Source organism: Protopterus annectens, chromosome 5.part1 (genome assembly GCF_019279795.1).
Source record: "Protopterus annectens isolate FY-2018-M chromosome 5.part1, PAN1.0, whole genome shotgun sequence".
NCBI lineage: Eukaryota > Metazoa > Chordata > Ceratodontiformes > Protopteridae > Protopterus > Protopterus annectens.
In genome coordinates, this window is record NC_056736.1 from 667750392 (window position 1) to 667772068 (window position 21677).

Sequence of the window (21677 nt, forward strand, 5' to 3'; positions counted from 1 at the left end):
AATACAGAGGTAACTGGGAACATATTTTGGGAGTGTAATGAGTTGGCAGACCTTAAAAATTCCCTGTAGACTACTCTGTGAGAAATACTGGGTGAGTTAATTGGTGTAACTAAGGAAATTATTTTTTAAGTTGTGACACTGCATCTGATTTGCCTAGACATAGAAAGTCCTTGCTGAATTTAACTCTGGTGGCTGCAAAAAAGCAGTTACTAGAAATGGAAATCAAAGTCTAAATTAACCATATTAGAAGTAGTAAATATAGTAACAGAGGGAAAAGAACTGGAGGTGGGATCCTTAGAAAAGGGAAGAAGTGAAGTAAATTAAATAGCAAAAGTGGGAACTGCAGAAACAATACATGCAGAATAATATTTTGTAGGAGGAATGAGGTTTAAAGAAGGCAGGAAATGAATTAGCTATGTAATGTTTGACTAGCAATGACTGTATAGATAACAAGTGATGTATATAATGTTTGCAACTGAAAATATGTCAATATTGTTTATTTTCATTTATACAAATGGATGACTGCCTATGTTATAAGTGATAATTCAGTAAAGATTTTTTGTTAAAAAAAGATATTCAGAGTATGCTTAACATTTAGCCAGTGCTTCCCTTTGGCTGACATGTTCGAGAAAGGAAAACAACAGGTTCAGAAACTCATTCTGCTTAAGTTATAACTAAGCTTAGAAAAAAACTTAGCATCAATGAATAAAAAATATCCTGTCTGTAACAATGGCAACCCAAGTCCAAGGTGAAGCCTTGGAAGCCATAGAGATTCTTTTACTGAGTATATACTGGTATGTTCTCCTCACAGCATGGGGGATGGCTGTCTGGGGCACTTAGAAACATGTGACCACTGGAAGAGACTGGAAAAATAATATGCACAGCTGGGATAAAAGAAGCTAAATTCAAAAGTGCACTGGTGGTGTACACCTGGAAATACGCACATTTTGCCCAACAAATGCTATGCATCTAAGACTTCAGTAAGTCAGCTTTTACCTTTCTTATATATAAGGTTCATCCTAAGGCAAAATAGGTGTATAACCTCCTTCTGAATACTGTCGAAAGCTTTTCCAGAAACTAATGTGGTATACTGCCCCAATCAACCAGTGTGGGGTATGTTCTACCCCCTATCAACTGGTATGGGGGCATGTTCTGCCCCCACTCAACCAGTGTGGGAACATGTTCTGCCTATCAACCAGTGTGAGGGCATGTTCTGCCCCCATCAACCAGTGTGGGAGCATGTTCTGCCCCCACTCAACCAGTGTGGTAACATTCTGTCGCCTATCAACCAGTGTGGGGGCATGCTCTGCCCCCTATCAACCAGTGTGGGGACATGCTGACTTGTTGAAGGTAGCTTCAGCGAATGTAATGGTGAATGATGTTAAATGTGTTTTCATTGAGTTAATAATTCCCCAAAATACTACAGTACTGATATGATTATGGAACTAAGTGTCTTTGCACACTAACACCATGACTGTTTTATCAAGTTTCTTCCAGATGTGGTACAGGGTTTGATTCCCTCAGCCCTCACATGCCTACAGTATGACTGTATGCAAGTCATTTAACCAGATAGTGCTTCAGGGTAAATGGGAATTTGGGCTATGCTCCTTCATGGTTCCCTGGATTGCAAGCCTAGTAACAACATATGAGCCTATGATCCAAGGCAAGACTTCTGGAAGGTGTCTTGCCATTCCAGAAATGTGTGCAGTGGTGAAGGATGGATAGGGTACATCAGCAGAAAAGTGAATGTAAGCAGCATGGTGTCCGATTCACACTTGAATGAAAGTCAGTTGGGATTCATTAGTAAGTTACAGTGAAGAGTCCTGGCAGATGACTAGCAAATTCAGCACATCTGTACCACATATTGTTCTACTTAACCTATTTTCCTCATACACAGGTCAGTGTATAGGAACTCACCACAAAACAGTTCAAAATCATTAAGAAGTTTAAGGAGTTAAAAATGAAGTTTAATGAATTAGTAAGGTTAGTTCTAGTGAAAGGTAAATCCCATTCATGTAGAAATTCCTCAACATCTGACTGCATTTTTAACTTCTGAAGAAACAAATTTTTCCCTGTTTAGACAAGCTGTCAAGAATACTCCAAGATAGTTAATGATAGTCCATTCTATCTGAGATCCAATCCAAATATGGACAGCTGTAAGTGATAGTATATACTGCAAACAAAATATTTGCTTTTGCCTGCCATCAGTGGCAGGTGGGTTTCAGGGAAACCATTTTCAACAACTGTGAAACAAATGTGCAGCCTCTTTGGGCATCGGTCAGTGATTCAGCCAACACCATACAATCTTTATGGTCCTGAGACTAAACTCTGAAGAATACCTTTACCTTCCTAAATTTCACTGGAATAGTCAACTATTCATATGGCCCTGTGCTTTCTATTCTTTAACTAATTCTAAAAATAATTTGGACTTTTTTGTTTGTTTCCCAAACAGCCTACTCAAAGATTATTTTCACTGCTGCTACTGAATGCCTTACATGCATACATACATACATACAAATGTTTCAAGCACGGGCATTAAAGCCCTTCTAGCTTGCCAATATGTCAAAACACTTGTTCCCATAATAAATGTCCAGGCTGTTCTTAAAAATATCTAAACTAGTACTTGCTTTAATGTAATTTGGTAGTCTGTTCCAAGCATCAGCTACTCTGTCAGTGAACCAATTAGTACATTTCTCATTCCTATAGAATCTTCTACATAGGTTATCTGACGATTCTCTAGTACTTTTTGATAACCCCAAACATTCCAGGTAGTTGTCTCTAAATGCCTTATATACCAGAATAAGATCTCCTCTTAAATATCTGTAAGAGATACTGTGTACAAGTTCAGATATTTTAGTCTTTCATAATAACTTAGATTTTCACATCCATGGATGCCCTTAGTATATTTCCGCTGTACTTTTTCCAGTTTATTCATGCTTGTTTTCCTATAGGGTTTCTATATTGTTATTCCATACTCATTCCATTTTCATTCCATATGTAATGAAAGAGAGTTGACACCACCTGGCCTTTACATCTTCCAGAACGCAACTTGCAACTATTAGCAGAGATTAAGTGACTGAAAAAGCTTCTCTAAAAACCACTAAAACCAAGACATGACAGGAAAAAATTTGTTAGTGGTTTCTAGAAATTAATTTAGTCACTGAAATAGAATGAGATTTAATTTAACGTGCCTTTTTATCTATCTGGCAGTTAGTAACGTCACTGTAACCAGAGCTGTATTCTTTAATCTCCAGACAACCTTGATAATTACAAAAACCTTTATGTAGACTTCACTCCCCTTTTGTTATGCCATCTAGGCAGATTCACTTTTCACCAGGATAAAAAAGAAAGAACATTTGACTACAAACAGCTGAAATATACTTGTGAAATACTGAAAACATTAACAATAGATGTTAACCATCTGCTTCAGTAACTTTACTTCACTGTTGTACTACAAATGATAAGCAGATTTAAAATATCGGTTCTGCCAGAAATCATGTCAATACTTAATTAATGTTTACAGAATGACTTCTTACAACCAAACAGAAATACTTCCATTTCACTATATAACTGTGCATTAACATATTATCCCCATCAAGGAGCTTAAATATCTGTAAAATATTTGTGCAAGTGACTCACCCATGCGAATAGCAGCCAGGAGATCGCTTCGAGCATCACTAACTGGAGGATTAGCTGAATCAGCACGTTTAGTTTCAGATCCTGGTGGCCCATGCAAAGGAGAGGAAGTAACAGGAGGCCCCAGTGCAGGAGGTCCTGGTGGAGGAGGTGGTGGAGGTCCCAGTGGAGGAGGAGATGCAGCTACTGGCCCAGGCTGGAGGACAGGAGTGTATGTAAATCCAGTCACTGGTACAGGATGGGTAGGCTGAGGTGTAGGCACCTGGACAGGGCTGACAAATGCAGTTTGCGCAGATGGAATGACAGGGGGAGGGGGAGGTGGGGGTGGAGCTGCAGGACCACAGTATTCCATTATCTGAGGTGGAGCCATTCTGTAAGGAAAAAAAAAACATTCTGTTCATCAGCCCTTTCATTTTAATTATCAATTACATCTAGAGCAGGTGTTACTCAGCAGTGAGGTTCAATTCAGTTCATAACAGTGCTTTCAGTGAAATGTTAACAAACCACAGTCTGCACATTTTGCAGTCTGTAGCCATTTCAGAAAAATAAAATGAAACCAGGAGAAATCTCAAAGCTGCACAACCTGCAAAGAAGGGTAATTAGTACACTCTATGATTATCATAATATCCAAGCAATAAACACATATTTATGTATCTCAGGGTCTAAAATATTCCACCACTGCTCATTTTACTTGTAGCTTCCTTAGTCTTTACTGCTTGTTTGTAGCTTATTAATATAACACTACCAGAACAGACTTCCAGTTTGGTATATCAAAAGATCATTGGTTACTCTGTCAGCTCTCTTTCTAAAAAACGTTAATAAAATATTTCAATCATCTCGCTTTTGAAAAAGTAGCAACGGTGCAAAATTCAGGAAATGACAACTGGATATATCGCTGCTACAGGACTAAAAATAAAAAGGAGAAACAGAAAAAGAGAGCAGGCAGGGGAAAGCAGAGAATCGATTAGAGTGCACAACCATGACTAAGACAATAGAATTGAAAGGCGAGTCCAGGTAAGCCTCCACTCTGGAGAAAATGGGTTTTTGGAAGCTTTAGAAATACAAAAGGTTACTAATAAACTTGACGACTTTATTCAGAAATCAAATACCAGAGCTACTGAAGTTGATGCTACACCAACAAAAAGCTCAGAATCCATGCAGAGATAGAGACTAAGAACATGTGTCTAACACGAAAGATGAAGAACATAGAAACAGAAGTTAAGCAGCTAACTGAAAAAACAGAAGGATTTGGAAGACAAAGCTGAGAGAAAAAAATTTAAGTATGAGGTGTGGAGAAAATGGAAAGACCGGATTTAAGGAGGTTTGTGTAGCAGCAACAGTTACTGAGATTATGGCCCAGACTCCTTGATAGCAAGGTTAGGATAGGCAATTTGCCTGAAGTATCAGCTGCTAGAAAAAAAATCAGACTGCAGTCATCTACAGTGAAACCGCACATGTTAATGACTCTCTTAAAACCAGGTCAGCACTGCCAAGTCTGGGATAAGCATGTCTTTAAAGATAATGATTATTTTTCCATCAACAAGAAAAAAAAGCAAGTCTCCTTTCTACCTGTAGTAAGATAATATGGACACCCAGAGGAGTAAAAGCATTCATGGATGTCACAGAAGTATGATCCTTTGTTAAAACTATGGAGAAGAAGAAAGGAAGTATGTTCATGTTGTAAATGGCAATCAGGCTGAAATACAGGATCAAAACAATGGAAGGCATGCAAAAACGGAACTACCCAATCTTTTGGACATCTCTGCAAACAAAGAAATTACTTTATGTACTTTATGTAGCTCTAGAAATTGAGTTTATTATTTTGGAAAATTGCTGAAGATTTAGGATCTTTGCTAGGAAGTGTTTACATAAGTATTTTTATACCCCAAGTAGACTCCAAAGAATTTTTCCTCAGGTAGACAGCAAATGTTGGAGGCGTGATGGGGGAGAAAGAGGTAACTGGGAACATATTTTCTGGGAGTGTAATGAGTTGGCAGACTAAAGATTCCCTGCATACTACTCTGCCCGAGATATTGGGTGAGCAAATTGGTATAACTAAGGAAATTATTTTTTTGAGCTATGATACATAATTATCTAGACATAGTAAGGCCTTGCTGAATCTAACTATGGTGGCTGCCAAAAAAGCAATTACTAGAAAATGGAAATCAAACTATAAATCAACTGTACTAGTAGTAGTAAATATAGTAAAAGAGATAAAACAACTGGAATTGGGATCTTTAGAAAAGGGAAGTAATAGATTACAGAGAAAAAATATGAATTTTGGAAAGATTATGTTCAGAGGAGGAACAAGGTTTAAAAGAAGGCAGGATTTGAATGGGCTATATAATGTTTGACTGACAATGACTGGATATATTATAAGTTATGTATAATGTTTGCAACAAAAATTATGTTGAATGAAGAAATACTGCTAGGAACCACCACGATAAAATAAAGATCCAATTTTATTTTATAAAAAACAAGCGCTTTCACGCACACAAGTGCGCTTCATCAGGTTACAACTTTCACATAAAAAACGCCCATTTATATATTAAAATAGTCATCAATTAACTAAGATAATTATCAATTAACTAAGTGATTAAAGCACAATCAATGCAGTTGAAATAACCACCAGTGTGTGTCACTTCTCTCAACAGATGCAGTAAATAATACAACCGAGCATCCTTCAACATTTCACTAGAGGTACTAAAAAGCACTAGATAGTTAAAATATCATGTCATACAAGTCAAATGGTGACTTAGTATGAATATCAAAAAATTCATTTATTACATCAAAATTCATGAAGCGCTAATATGTACATACGCGCTTGAGCCGAATAAATGAATTGTATTCTATCACTTTAAGTAACTTGAATCACATCAAGTTAGCACCACAACCGGAACCAACATGATTCTTAACCAGCCCATTTTATAATTCATTGTCGTTCTGAGACTATAGTCAGCAAACAAACGTGCATGTAAATATCAATATACAAGAATAAGCCATGAAATATCTTTTTTAACCCATGCGTCAAGTCAATTGCTGTGAAGAAGTTATCATTTATGTTTCATATATTTCTTAGTTTCTTATTTTCTTAATGTTTTTGTACTCCCATCGGCAGGCATATTATAGCCGACAGACCTTCATCTTAGTATCTAATGTCCAGCACAATCAGAACAAATCCACCATGGGTTATAAAAACATATAAATGTTCTGATATTTTCTTCACAAGCTATTACAGCCGTATTAGTTCAAAACATTATATGTAGCATTCTTGATATATGTACACATCATAACTTAATGTCGCCATTGCTTACATATGATGCAGAAACTTTTTGAATATAAAATTTCATAATCAACACATCATGGTAAGGCAGGACATAGTCCAAGCCTTCGAAACTAACTCCAAGTTCATAAACGGTACATCAAAAGATATATTTAGTTCCTATGTCAGAACAATCCTAGCAATACAAGGCAAGTGTTAGTACATAATTCTACATAAACACTCAATAACAGTTTAAGACCTCAAGATGTCAAAGGTCAGAAACTAGTCAACAAGCACTGTTCAACACTTTTTAACAGATACGGCAATGCAGATCATTAATATGGAATGTAAAGAGGTGTTTAAAAAGGACTTCTCATAAACCACATGCCATTGCATATCGAAATATGACGAAAATCTATAGCCCTGACTCCAAGGCCATAAGGTGTATATCAAAAAAGGTCCTAGCAAAATAGTTCGCAGCTTGTTAACTAATATGGCCATGCCAAACGTTGACATAAGGTGTAAAGAGATATTTAAGGTAAAGGCCCCATAGACAACATCTCATTACATGTCAAAGTGTAACTAAATTCTATAACACTAATTCAAGGACCATGGGCTATGTGTCAATATGCATATATAGTCACTGTGTCATAGGGATCCTAGTAGAGCAGGGCGAATATTAACAGTAGTGTTAAGCCCAGGTGGTATGTGCGCCTTTAACCTTAGTATCCACCTAAGTTCGAACATTTCTATAGTGCCTAAGTGATCACCCTCCCTCCTGTTGGGGTTGATAACTTGTAAAACCTGAAAACTAAAATTGTGCCGAGGCCTTTCAGCACAATGTATGGCTAGAGCACTAGTATGGTTGTTCTTCTTTATGTCGTAGACATGATTGTAGACTCGATCTCTGAGTCTACGTGATGTCATGCCTACGTAGTAGCTATTACATTGGTTACACATTGCAAGGTAAATGACATTTTGCGTATTGCATGTGGCATAAAAAGTAGGTTCAAAAGTTATATTGATACCTGGAATTCTAAAACCTTGTGCTCTGCTGATGAATTTGCATATAGAACATCTGCCACATGCATAGGTACCTGTTTTTATTTGGGCTCTAATATCAACGGGACCAATATCAAACTTCTCCTTGCATAGTAGTCTTTTAAGGTTCATGCAATTATTAAATCTGAAGTTAGGTTTATTACCTACCAGCTGCAAGAGGGATGGATCTGAAAGCAAGATTTTCCAGTTCCCTTTGATGATCCTGGTTAAATGTTCAACATCACTAGTGTATTTGATGTCATATTTGATGCTATTGCCTTTCTCTCTTCCATTCATGGCTTGCCCTCCTCTACTCCATGAAGCTGGATTCCCTAACATAGATTCAATCACTTCATTGATTAGTTCTACTGGGTATCCTCTATCTATAAAATGATGTTTTTGTTGCTCAATCAAGCGTAGGGCATCCAGTCTATCACTACATATTTTTAATATTCTGCTTATCTGGCCTTTTATAATGTTGCGAAATGTGTACCGTGGATGTAGACTGTCGTAATGGAGGATGCTATTCCTCCAACATGACTTCCTGTACAGGGTAGTGGCCAAGCTGTTGTTATTGCCTTTGGTTATGGTAATGTCCAAAAAATCAGCCCTTACCAAAGAATATTCATAAGTGAATGTGAGAAATGAAGTGGTATCATTCATGTAACTAACAAAATCTTCTAACTCGTCTACACCTCCATTCCATAGTATTATGACGTCATCTACGAAACGTCTATATAAGATCGCATTTTTAAACCTAGGGTCACCGAAGATGTTCTCTTTCTCCCACCTATGAATCACCAGATTAGCATATGCGTTGGCGCAGGGAGTGCCCATGGCTACTCCCCACGTCTGCGCATATACTAGATCATTAAACAAGAAAATATTATTGTTTAGGACCAAGTCCAAAAGACAGCATATATTCATAATCTCATTGCTGTCTAAAGTTCCTAGTTCGACTAGATGGAACCTAATAGCATCAAGCCCATATTCATTGGGAATGCTTGTAAAAAGGCTCTTTATATCTAACGTGACAAATAAAGTATTCACATTCAAATTGTTAGTCACTAAATCTTGCTTAAGGTCATCTAGTAACTCATATGAATTTTTTAAGATGGTTGGTATTTCTTTTACCATTAAACCAAGTTTCGATTGTATATATAGGGAGGCATTCTCAGTGACCCAATGGTCACCTGATACTATGGGTCGCAATGGAGGAGGGTATTCATCTTTATGTAGCTTGGGCAATCCCTTAATGACAGGAATAAGGGGTGATTCTATCATCAAAAAATCATATAATGACTTCTCTATCGATCTCGTCATTAGCAAGTCATACAGTGTATCATGCACATAATTTATTATTGACGCAACCTTTGATTTATTTATAACTTTATATGCCTTGTCCTCACTAAGCATCCTATTCATCAGTTGTTTGTAAAAGCATCTATCTAAGGCAACGATTCCCCCTCCCTTATCAGCTGGTTTGAATACTATATTCACATCATTGCTCAGATCATCTAAAGAGTTTCTTAATGTGTGATTCAGATTTATAAAATTATTTCTATGTTTATCATGCTCATAATAGCTGTAAAAATCATGTTCACATGTTCGCATGAAACATTCAATAGATGGAGTTAATGAAGGTATAAAGGAACTTTTCCTTTTATAAATTACAGTATTGCAAGCAAACGTATTACTGTCAGGTAGGCCATCGGTGAACAGCACTTTGAGAGACAGTTTTCTGGCAAACAAACGTAAGCCTATAAGAGTATCTGATAGTACACTATGCTTGGAGGGTATAAAAGATAACCCCTTGTTCAATATGAGTTGCTCTTCCGATGAAAAAGACCTAGTCGCCAGATTAAAGAACAAGGAGTTTAGTTCTTCATCCTCCTTCTCCGCTCTGGTGTCTCTCCCGATAGTTTTCTTTTTCCTCTTCCCCTGCTCCCAGAGCGCGTGCGTACAGCGCCTTTGTAGGGGAGAGGGAAGTTTAAAGGCAGAGGTGCGGCAAAAGTACTGTTCTTACCATTGGCTTTGGATTTCGCACCTGTATTTTCAATGTTGTTCAAGCCTTGTTGATTACAGGGTAAAGATAGACTTACTGTATTAGGAGTGTTGGACTCTCGATTGCTTGTACCATTGGCTTGAGTTAAAGTTGCTGACCTAATGTCCAATGGCTCAGTTAAGATGGTCGCTGAACCATCATTAGGTATGTTCACAGCTACCGGTGACTGGGCCGTGTGAGAACTGGTCTGCATATTAGCTCTCGGCCAAACAAAGATACGGCCCAACTGAAAGTCTTCACAGTCACGCTTGAGTTTCTTAGATTTAACTTGTTCTAGTTTATTGCTATACAATACTAGCTGTTTATTCATGGATTGTATCTTAGAAACACAAAATTCTGTCTGAAAATTAGTTGTAAGATAATTATACTGTTCCTCTACCTTAACCAGGAGCTCCGCTTCGATAGGTGAGAAGTGTTCCAGTAGTAATTGTAGGTACTGGTTACCAAAATCGATGTTCAGCTGCTGCCATTTACGGAGCAGTTCTGGATGACTATCCCCGTAACTTGGCATGCATAAAACACGCATGCCGCGGGGGATAACCTTAAAGTGTAGGCATGCTTGAAGATGTCTTCTTCAAACTCTGCCCGAGATATTGGGTGAGCAAATTGGTATAACTAAGGAAATTATTTTTTTGAGCTATGATACATAATTATCTAGACATAGTAAGGCCTTGCTGAATCTAACTATGGTGGCTGCCAAAAAAGCAATTACTAGAAAATGGAAATCAAACTATAAATCAATTGTACTAGTAGTAGTAAATATAGTAAAAGAGATCAAACAACTGGAATTGGGATCTTTAGAAAAGGGAAGTAATAAATCACATAGAAAAAATATGAATTTTGGAAACATTATGTTCAGAGGAGGAACAAGGTTTAAAAGAAGGCAGGATTTGAATGGGCTATATAATGTTTGACTGACAATGACTGGATATATTATAAGTTATGTATAATGTTTACAACAAAAATTATGTTAATAAGGTTTGTAATGTATAATGTTTGAAACTAAAATTATGTCAGTATGGTTTCTTTTCATTTATATAAATGCATGCTTACCTATGTCATATGTGATAATTTAATAAAGATGTTTCTTGCTTAAAAAAAAACATTTTTGGAAATTTGATCTTCTGGATGTACATTTTTTTTTACTTTTTCTTACATAAAGAACAGTATAACCGCTGGATGGAGGTAAGTGTAATTAAAGGGAAGTGCAGAACTAGACTTGAATAAGAGGTTTGTCTCCACACTTTCATCCACAATGCTGCAGTAAAGTTTTGTATACACAGCCATTAGCTTTTGCAGGCATTGGGGATCAGATGAGAAGCTTCAGCCAGTCAATCACTACAGTGGAAATGGTACTGCCCAATAGTCGCAGTCTTCCTGATTTCATGAGATTCTCCAATGATAACTTAATATAAATCAGGATTAGCAGGGTAAGTCGTGATTCCCTCACTTGAAGTATTACTTAAATCAATTAAAGGGTATTGGTCACTTACACAAGAGACTGCCCATGCTATGGAATAGACTTCCCATACATGTCAAGCAGAGCACCTCACTGGCCCTCTTCAAGAGAAATCTTGATGAGTGGATGGGAAACAGAAAATTCACCCCAGGGATCACTCCAGTGGCTTTATTCAACAGAGGCACTGGGAACTAAGGTCGGCTGGCACAATGCCAGAGTAATCCTATGGGCTAGGCTTGTAAAGGCTCCAGGGCCATTAGCCTAGTACACACCTATGAACCTATGAACCTTTGTTTTACAATTAATTTAATTCCTTGTACACTCCTCATTTTAAAGTTGCAAGTAATTCTATAAAAATGAAGATTATAGTGTGTGGTTTGATTTTTTAATTTTTTTACTTGCTTTTTCTACATAACTACACTAACAAAATGATTACATGGTAGGTACTGGGCAGTGATTTACCTATGACTGCAAAATATTATGGATAAGCAAAAACAACTACCTCTTTAGACAAGATGCTACTACATTGTAGTTTCACTACTACATAACCACATCTGTTGAAGGACTAGTTGACAGACTGTCTTCCTAGAATGTTAAAAAACTACTATTGCTGCATTTAGCAAGAAAATACTGTAGCCTATACGTTAATTTAGGAAATGAGGCATTGTGGGTCTGGACTTTCATGATGCTATAACAGGGTTTTCAACTCTGAGAAAGAAAATCCAGTTGTCCATCCTTATCAACAAAATGAAATATAAAACTTTTACATGGTAATGAGGTTGTAGCAAACTCCAAAGATTTGTTATCTATACTTATTTAGTTATTTATTTATTTTACAGTTTGTTTACCAGGATAGTCCATTGGGCCAAGAAGAGCCCATTTTCAATAGAGTCCTGAGGAGAAAAGCTCCATAAAGAAATTATACAGTGCAAACAAATCATATGCAATCGCATAATATAGAAATATAGTTGAAGAACATAGTATTAAAAATTACAATGTATAGTAGGAAATTAAAAAGAAAATTTAAGAAAAACATTACCAACTATTTACAAATACATTTGTTCATACAATAGAGATATAACAGTAGCGTCAAGGAGATTCCTATGGGAATCGTGTAAGAGTTACAGTCGGGTAACAGGGAGAGGAGGAGTTTAGAGTAGAAGTAAGAAAAAAGGGAATAATAGGAAGAAGTAGAGCAAAAAGTTAGGAGGTGGAGCGAAAGGTGCATTAGGAGGGATATTAACTTGGTGTGAGATTTAAGAAGAGAGGGAGGGGAGAGTGAGAGAACAGGATGTAATGATGAGGGAGTTATGTGGGGTGAAAGCAGGAACATTCTCAGAGGGATATGAGATGAGAGTGAAGCAAGGTCATAAAGGTAGGGTAGTTGTGGGTGCTACGAATATGAGGTGGCAAAGGTGTGCAAGTGAAAAATGATAGTAAATGTTTACCTGGTGGATGGGCGGGCTTGTGGAGCTCAGTCAGATTCTGGTTGTTGGATCTTAGAAGTCTAGATACATTTTGAGAGAGGAGGCAAGGGAGGGGCAGAGAGAGGGGTGAACATGTCTGTGGGCATGGGTGAGTTGAATGTAGGAAAGATGATTGGGGAGTTCTGGGGAGTTCTAGCCAGTTTAGTTTGAGGAGGGCGTTACAGTGGTGGTTGGAGGATTTGTAGCCTGTAGCAAACTTGGCAATTTTGTTGTAGCATTAAGAAAGTTTTGTCTTTAGAGAAGACTGTAGGTTAGTAAGAAGTGGGGCACCATAGAAGAGGGAAGGAATGATGTAAGCGGTAGACAGACTAAGCTTTGTAGCGGGAGTGAGGAAGCGATTGTTGCCGTAGAGCATACAAAGTTTCTAGTGGGTTTTCTTGATGTTTGTTTGAAGATGGGTATTTAACTTGAACTGCTCATCAATGAGGACACCTAGCAGTTTGGTATGGGATACTACCTTGAGAGGTATTACTTTGACTAACAATAGAGAATGAGTTTTGTCTATGGTGGTGTTTCTAGGAGGAGTAAATACCATAAGTTTACTTGCTTCAGAACAGGTCCAATATACTTTAAAGCTATCTGAGCAAAGTACTAAACTAAGTACATGAAATAAAAGTTAGTTACTTGGTACTGTATAAAATGTGGAAAAAGTAAAGAATGAAAGAAGCTTAAAGAGGACCCCAATGCATTCTGGTAAAGCTAATAAAACTGAATATTTAGATTGTTGACATGACTAATAAAAAGTTGTTCTTTTGAATATAAATGCAATGTGAACCCCCTGAAAAGGAACAACACTTCAGTTACACACACACACACACACACACACACACACACACACACACACACACACACACACATATATATATATTTACACACATACATACATACATACATATACATAAGGATCTACTTTTCAAGCTCGAAGTTTCAAAACTTCGAACTGCAAATGGTACAGACCATATGATCAAAGTTTTGAAACTTAGAAATTGTAATAAAAAAAATAAAAACAAAACATTTTTTGTCCACTCTCCCACCACACACCCCCTGCCAAATAAATATACCAACTCCGAGATCGCACTACAATGAGGAAAACGATAAATTTACCGTGCCGCATTGTACTGCAATCTCCATTCAAAATGTTCTAAGTTTCAAAACTTCGATCTTATGGTCTCATCCATTTGCAGTTCAATGTTTTGAAACTTAGAGCTTGTGATGGGAAGATATATATATATATATATATATATATATATATATATATATATATATATATATATATATAGGTCTACTTTAGATGACTGAAATACCATTTACCCGACTTTCTAAATGCTGAGATGAAAGCACAGAAAGTTCACATAAACGAACACTTGCATCACCGATGAAAAACCTCCAGGTAAGTAACCACTTGGCCACCATAGTGAACTTTGCAATTTTCCTCACTGTAGTGCGATCTTGGAGGTGATATATTTAGGTAGTTTTAATGTGGTTTGTTTTTGTGTTTTGTTATGGTGCTGCCAAGTAGTTACTTACCTGGAGTTTTTTGTCGGTGATGCAAGTGTTCGTTTATGTGAACTTTCATCTCTTTTATCTCAGCATTTAGAAAGTCGGGTAAGTGGTATTTCTATCATCTGAAGCAGACATATATATATATATATTATATATATATATATATATATATATATATATATATATATATATATATATATATATATATATATATATATCAGAAACAGATAAATACAGACATAGATATGGATATATATATATATATATATATATATATAAATATATATGAATGTCTGAATGTATTCTTCCAAGAATCTTATGTAAGTAGTTGTTCTGACTTGAAAAGGGAAAAGATACCTGTCATCTTAACTATTGGCAACGTTCTCTTTTGTATTTATCATATTTATTCAGAATGGGGAATACTGAATAAAAGAGAGAGAGTGTCTGATGGGGAATCCTATGAGCTAATTGCTCAAAATTTTGCAAGTGTGTACTTCACTTTTGGGCAAAAAACAAACTGCCGTCAAAGGGTGCATTGACAACCAATTACTTTAAAGGCTCCACAAAATCACATAAGCACATCCAGACATGCCTCCTAATGGAAATGCCTGAACCCACTTCCCTTGAGGCACTTTCGTCTGCATGTGAGATAAGCCTCAAGGACAAATCAGAAATAGATTAAAAGGTAGCCAACTGAGAGGCCACAGAATACTGAGCCTCAGCAGTAGTGGTCCCCAAAAGGGATTCTGAAAGTTCCTTGATCAAATAATTCAGTGACATAAGAGTAAAGGCTGCTGAAGCACACACACACACACACACACACACACACACACACACACACACACACACACACACACACACACACACACACACACACACACACACACACACACACACACACACACACACTTCCCAAACCTGTCCATCCCCCTAGACTCCCTGTAAGGGGGATGGACAGAAGAATTTTGCTCGGCAAGTTCCTTCTTGGTGGCAGTCACCATGACCACAGCATCCACTGGAACTGAAGGTAATGCTACTCAATGCTAGAAGTCTAAACCTCAAGAGACACTCTCTTGAGGATCTCCAACACACCAGGACCGAAACATTAAAGGTGGAGGAGTGTCCATATTCACCATGGCTATTCACACCTCCAGGCTGGTTGCCCAACACATTGCATCTGAAATTCTCCAGGTGCAACTAACACTAGGTAAGACTGCAATCGAAACTGTAGCTTGCTACAGACCCCCCACCATTCCCCAAGATTCTCACTACACCTTTCTAAACATACTGAAAATATTAAGATACAACCAAACACCCTAATACTGGGTGATTTCAACTAACCTGCCATTAACTGGGAAAACTACTCCTGTACCTACACCTTTGCTCAACGGTTCTTGGAATTCATAAATTCAAATGCCCTAGAGCAACTAATTCATAATGCCACCAGGGGTACCAGTATTCTAGACCTGGTCATTACCAACATGGAAGATCGTTGTTTCACACCAGTGGTCACCCCCTCATTGGTCAGATTAGACCATAAGCTAATCACCCTTGACATCCATATCCCACCCCCACCCCCCTTTAAGGAAACCTCCGTAAAAAACTTCAATAAGCCAACTTCATGCTTCTCAAGTCAGAAGTAACAAACTTCATGACACCCATGCAGATGGGAACAGGAAGTTCAACTGTTGAATCCTACACTAAGGTGCTGTACGAGCACATTCACTCGTGCATGGACTGAGCCATCCCAAATAGAACCAAGATGCTGTCCTCTAAAAAAAGGAAGTCAATCTGGTGGTCCCTTGCCATAAACAAGCTGTACAACAGAAGGAAGAAACTGTTGCAGAAAAGAGGAAGAAACCAGGATTCAAAAAACTCCCTTACCAGCCTCAGTAGAAAGCTGAGCTCTATCATCAAATCTTCCAAAGCTAGTTAAGAAAACAAAATTACCAAAAATTCCAAAGATAACCGCAAGGCATTCTATAGCTATGTCAAGAATCTTAATGGCAATACTCAGATCTACTCTGAGCTACAGCAGAATGAGATTAGAAATACTGATCCCAAGGATATTGCCAATATCCTGGCAGATAGATGCAGTGTCAACTTCACCCCCTCTCAACCCCTAAAGGGCCCATCTCAATACCAAAAGAATGCCAAATTCTGGTAATCATGGCCACTCAGGTAAAAACCGCACTCTCCAAAGCCAAGAATACAGCATCCATGGGACCAGATGACATCCAGGCTGTGTACTGCATGAACTACAACATGAACTGGCACCTCACCTATGTGACATGTTTAATCATAGCCTCACCTCAGGCTTCGTGCCCACAGAGTGGCGCACAGCTACAGTCATCCCACTCCACAAGGGGGGATCCACTTTGGATCCCGGGAACTACCATCCCATCAGCCTGACGAGCCTGATCTGCAAGGCCATGGAACGTATTATCATGGAACTTATAAACCAAGACATTGTCAGCCTTCAAACACTGGGTCCCACCCAGTTTGGGTTCATCAAGGGCCGATCTTGCCTTCTCAACCTGATCGACTTCTTCGACTTGGTCTCCAGAGCTGTGGATGAGGGTAAGGTGGTTCACACAGCCTACCTGGAACTTGCCAAGGCTTTCGACACCATCCCCCACTCTGGAATCATAGATAAACTTACTAAGCTGGGCATTAATCCCTATGTCACTTAATGGGTTGCAAACTGGCTTACTGACAGAACACACACTATAAAAGTAGCCAACTCCAAATCCAGCTCCAGGCAAGTGACAAGTGGTGTACCGCAGGGTTCTGTCCTGGAACCACTCTTGTTTGGCATCTACTTCTCTGAAGTACAGACCAACACTAAGGGACTCTGGCTTACAAAGTTCACAGATGACTGCAAGCTGGGAGCCATTACTGAATCCCCAAATGATGTGGATATACTACAAAAGGGCCTTACCGAAACAGGTGCCTGGTGCCACAGCCATGAGCTCAAGCTAAATGCCAAAAAATGTATAGCTGTCCCATTTGGGAAAAAACACGTACCTGTGAACTACCACATAGGTGGCAGTACACTAAACACCGAAAGTGACAAGAGACCTAGGGACACAGGTGGACAGTGGTCACACCTTTGATAACCACATAGCCACAACAGTTAGAAAACCCTTTTACATGGCACACCTCATCACTAAGGGCATTTCATCCAGAAAAAAGGAGGTCATTGTCCCTCTGTACTCATCCCTCATTAGACTATTACAGAATACAATGTCCCATTTGGTATGTACCTCACAAGACATCTGCAACAACAAGAAAGGCAGCAGAAATACCTCAAAAAAAGAATCACAAGCCTAAAGCAGATGCCTTATGCTGGCCGTCTACAGAAACTCCAGCTATACTCTGTCGCATATCTCCTACATAGAGGCGATCTCTGCCTAACATACAAGGCCATGTCAAACCCAGAGTTGTTGGGCATGCTACACTTAAAGAAATCCCATCCCTCTGAGCCACACGCTCCAGGGAGCTTACCCTTGTCATCACAATGAATAGAACATGCTGGAGGGATAGGTTCCTGACCCAGAGACTCCCCATACTCTGGAATAGGCTGCCCATACATGTCAGGCAGAGCGCCTCAATGGCCCTCTTCAAGAAGAACCTTGACGATTGGATGGGAGATAGGAAATTCATCCCGGGAATCACATCAGTAGCCCTGCCAGATAGGGGTCGAGGAAAGTAAATATTTGTGGGAAGCAATAGCCAGGGAATCGTTATGGCTAGGCTTGTATAGGTCCTAGAGACGATAGACTAGTACCTACCTATGAACTTATGAACCCCATTACTAGAGAATTCCTTCCTGATAGGTGGAGCCAGAATCCAATCTGGTCTCTTAGGGATTGATCAACTGAATCAGGTTCCTTCCATGCTCACCTAGAGACCCAATCAATGAGCTCACTGGTGGGTGCAGTAACCCAGGAATTAGACGGGCCAGCTCCAAAGGCTTACAGAAGTACTGATTCCACTGGTGAAGGACTGCTGGAGGACCAACCACCTCTCTGCTTAAAGAGTTCAAGAATGTCTCCAAATTAGACGTCTTCCAGAGGTGATCGTGGGGACCTTTCTCCTTCATTGAAATCAGTATCCTCAGTGACTGACTCTTACAGGGAGTCTATGTGCCTCCTCTTACACTTTCTCTTCCTAGGGACTTCCTCGGTGGGATATTCTGGAGAAGTATTGTAAGAGAACATAAAACCCTGCTGAGTGGTTTAGGGGTCTTGAGCTGGCTGTCCCTGTGGCATAGAATGATGTGGCTCTAAGCACAGAGACATCTGGGAAACAGATGGGAGATCCGAGGGGGTTGAATTCATCCATACTGGTGGAGCAGAAAATACACTCTTCACTACCTCAAAGGTGAATCGTTCCAGGGAGAAAAAAAAAACAATGGGTCCAAAAAGGCAGGCTTCTGGACTGTTGCTTCCCTCTGCCCAGGAGCAATCTCCCTGAGGTGGAAGTCGGAGCCAAGCTGTCCACTGCCAAGGCTCCGAGGGGCTGAGATGGCACTGAAAACTTTCGAGTTGACTCCAATGCCTCAGATCCCACAAGTCTGCTTCAGTTCCAAGAGTCATCTGGATCTAAGGATGTCAAGAGCCAGTACACTTACAGAATGCTTCAGATCCAAGGATAAAAATATCTTTGGATCTGAGCCAGACAGACCTGGAAGGTTCAGATCCAGGGCCTCTGGAACAGCTAGTCGGATCAGAGAAGGTGGTGTGGTAGATGGATGGGTTTCCTGACCCAAGGTGGTAGGAGCCAGAAGAATACCTATCTGTATCTGCACCAAAGGAATCTCCTCATCATTCTGTCCACATTGTTCTCAGTCAAACTCCTGGATGAATGAGATGAGGCCAGGAATGTTGACCGGGAATGGCACCTCTTCAAAAAGGAGAGGGAACCCTGGAAGGTACTGGGTCCAATGATGGTGAGTACCTTGTCCTAGGAAAGATCTTTGGATCTGAACAGCTTGGATCAGTAGATTTTTTTGGTCAGATCCAAAGGAGAGTGGATAGGAACTGGCCCTGGATCCAGCTTTGGCTTTTTCCTAGGTGGCTCCAAACATGGAGTCAACGAAGCAGAAGGCCACAGAGACTTAGTCAAAAACTCCTTAGATTTAGTCTTGGGGACTGCGTCCCAGAAATGGCTTCACCAAAGGATAAAGGAAACAACCCTTTTAATATCAATTTATTCTTTCTCTCTGCTATGGCTCTAGGGTTGAAGTTTTGCATACTGAACAATCTTCTTGGAGATCACCAAGGCCCAAACAGTAAGCACATAAATAATGGGCATCGGAAAGGGACAATCTGTACCCACACTTCTGGTATTTTTTAAAACCAGAAGGCCCTTTATCAGACATACCAGCAACAAAGAAAAAGGAAAAAGAAAAGTTTTTTTTTTTTTTTTTAAAGATGAGATGACACTGAGAGAATAAAGGAAAAGGATACAGCAATGGTATCAAAGCCTACACTAAAATGTAACAAACAGCAGAAATGGAAGAATAGTTATCAACGATAGTAGTAAACTATTACACTAAGTGCAAAAGGTAAGGGAGTAATACAATAATAAGATTTAAGAGAGAAAAAAACTATGAAAGAAAACATCATCAGAAGACTCGATAACTCAGGCTAACCACATCTTTTCAAGAAAAGTGACAAACGAGATCTGAGGTATGTTAGAGGTTGATGCGTTATGGGTAAGGGAGGAGCCCAAGAAAATGTTGGTGGCCATGATCTAAACTAACAGCCGAGTCAGATCCGAACCTAAGGGTTGAGAATAGAATGATAATTGACAACATCAGATTACATTTTCTGGAAGACATAAGGCTGCAAAAGAATTGATTTTGCTGAGTTATAGGAAAAATGATCAACTACCCAAGTATAATAATCATTTAAACAAGAAAGCACACTAAACAGCTAAACAAGGTAAAAAATCGGTCACGGCTGCTTGCCAAAGTAACTTAGGAAAGCAGCCATGACTGATTTTATAATAATCATTTAATACTATGTTTGCATGCATGAACTGGTTCATCAATATCAATACATATGGGGACATAATAACATGATGCATTTATGTCTACAGATTAAAAAGGATTCTGTTACAGCACAGTATTTGTGGCAAGAGACTAAACAGAAGACAAAAAAAATTAAGAAACTAGACGCTATTGATTGTGGATACTGACAGATACAAAGAGTTAAAATGTGTTTAGGCCCTTTAGTCAGATATACAAGTCAGGAACATTTTTATCAACTGGAGGAAAGTTGTGGATGATATTAATAAACAGCCATTCATTCTGAGAAATTCCTTTACCTACAGTTGAAAGGATGTCAGGCTTAGCTCTAGAAGTCCAGCAACCTGAACTACTGTATCTAAGTGGCATCCTATGGAAACTAAGGACTGCATGGCTTCCAAGTTTGACTTTTCAAAGATTATAGAGAGATATCCAAAGACTGTCATAAATGGGGTAAACAATCTCTTGCCAGGATGAAGGATTCCTCTGTGTTTGCAGCCAGGAGCTAGTCATCTAAACATGGAAGCACTTGGAACCCCTGCAGTCTCAGATGTGCTGTTACCACTAGCATGCATTTGGTGAACACCCGGGGGTGGTGTGTTTTGTGTTTGTGTGTGTGTGTGTGTGTGTGTGTGTGTGTGTGTGTGTGTGTGTGTGTGTGTGTGTGGTGAAGTGTATGAAGTCTGGAACTGGCTGGCTTCCAGCAGCCAGCAGAGATACTTACTGAACTGCATTGAAATCCTGATGTGGTATAAGGAATCCTAAAGGTCTAATGAGCATATCCAATCCCATTTCAGCATAAGCAGAAGAATTGACTACACTGTAACCATCCATTACTTTATCTACTTTAGGTCAGTATTTAGGGTGCTACTGAGGTCTACAATGACACTGAAGTCCTTGCTTTTCTTGGGAACTAAAAATAATCTTGAGTAGACTTTGGATCCTCTCTGATCTACTGGGACCGCCTAGATGGCTCCTTCTTGAAGCAGATGAGAAAATTCTTAGGTTGTGGCCCTTTTTAGGTAGGGTGGAATGTCTGGGAGGGCCTTGGAGGAAGGTGTGAGAGTGGAAAAAAATAATGTAGGCCCTCTACTTCTTTGCTATCTCCTTTGATGGCCATCCAGTTCTTAGGCTGAAGTTAAAGCATCACCCATCTGCCTCCAGAAGTGAAAAGGCAGACAAGTCTT

The 21677-nt window shown here is 39.1% G+C and overlaps 1 protein-coding gene across 6 annotated transcripts in view; it reads right to left on the reverse strand.

The window, feature by feature from the left end:
- WASF3 (WASP family member 3) overlaps positions 1–21677 on the reverse strand; it is a 1314000-nt gene that overhangs the window by 127945 nt on the left and 1164378 nt on the right. For all 6 annotated transcript variants that reach the window (XM_044073288.1, XM_044073287.1, XM_044073286.1 and 3 more), the window contains one exon: positions 3640–4007. In XM_044073288.1, the coding sequence (XP_043929223.1) occupies positions 3640–4007 (368 nt within the window). The remainder of the gene's footprint in view (positions 1–3639; positions 4008–21677) is intronic.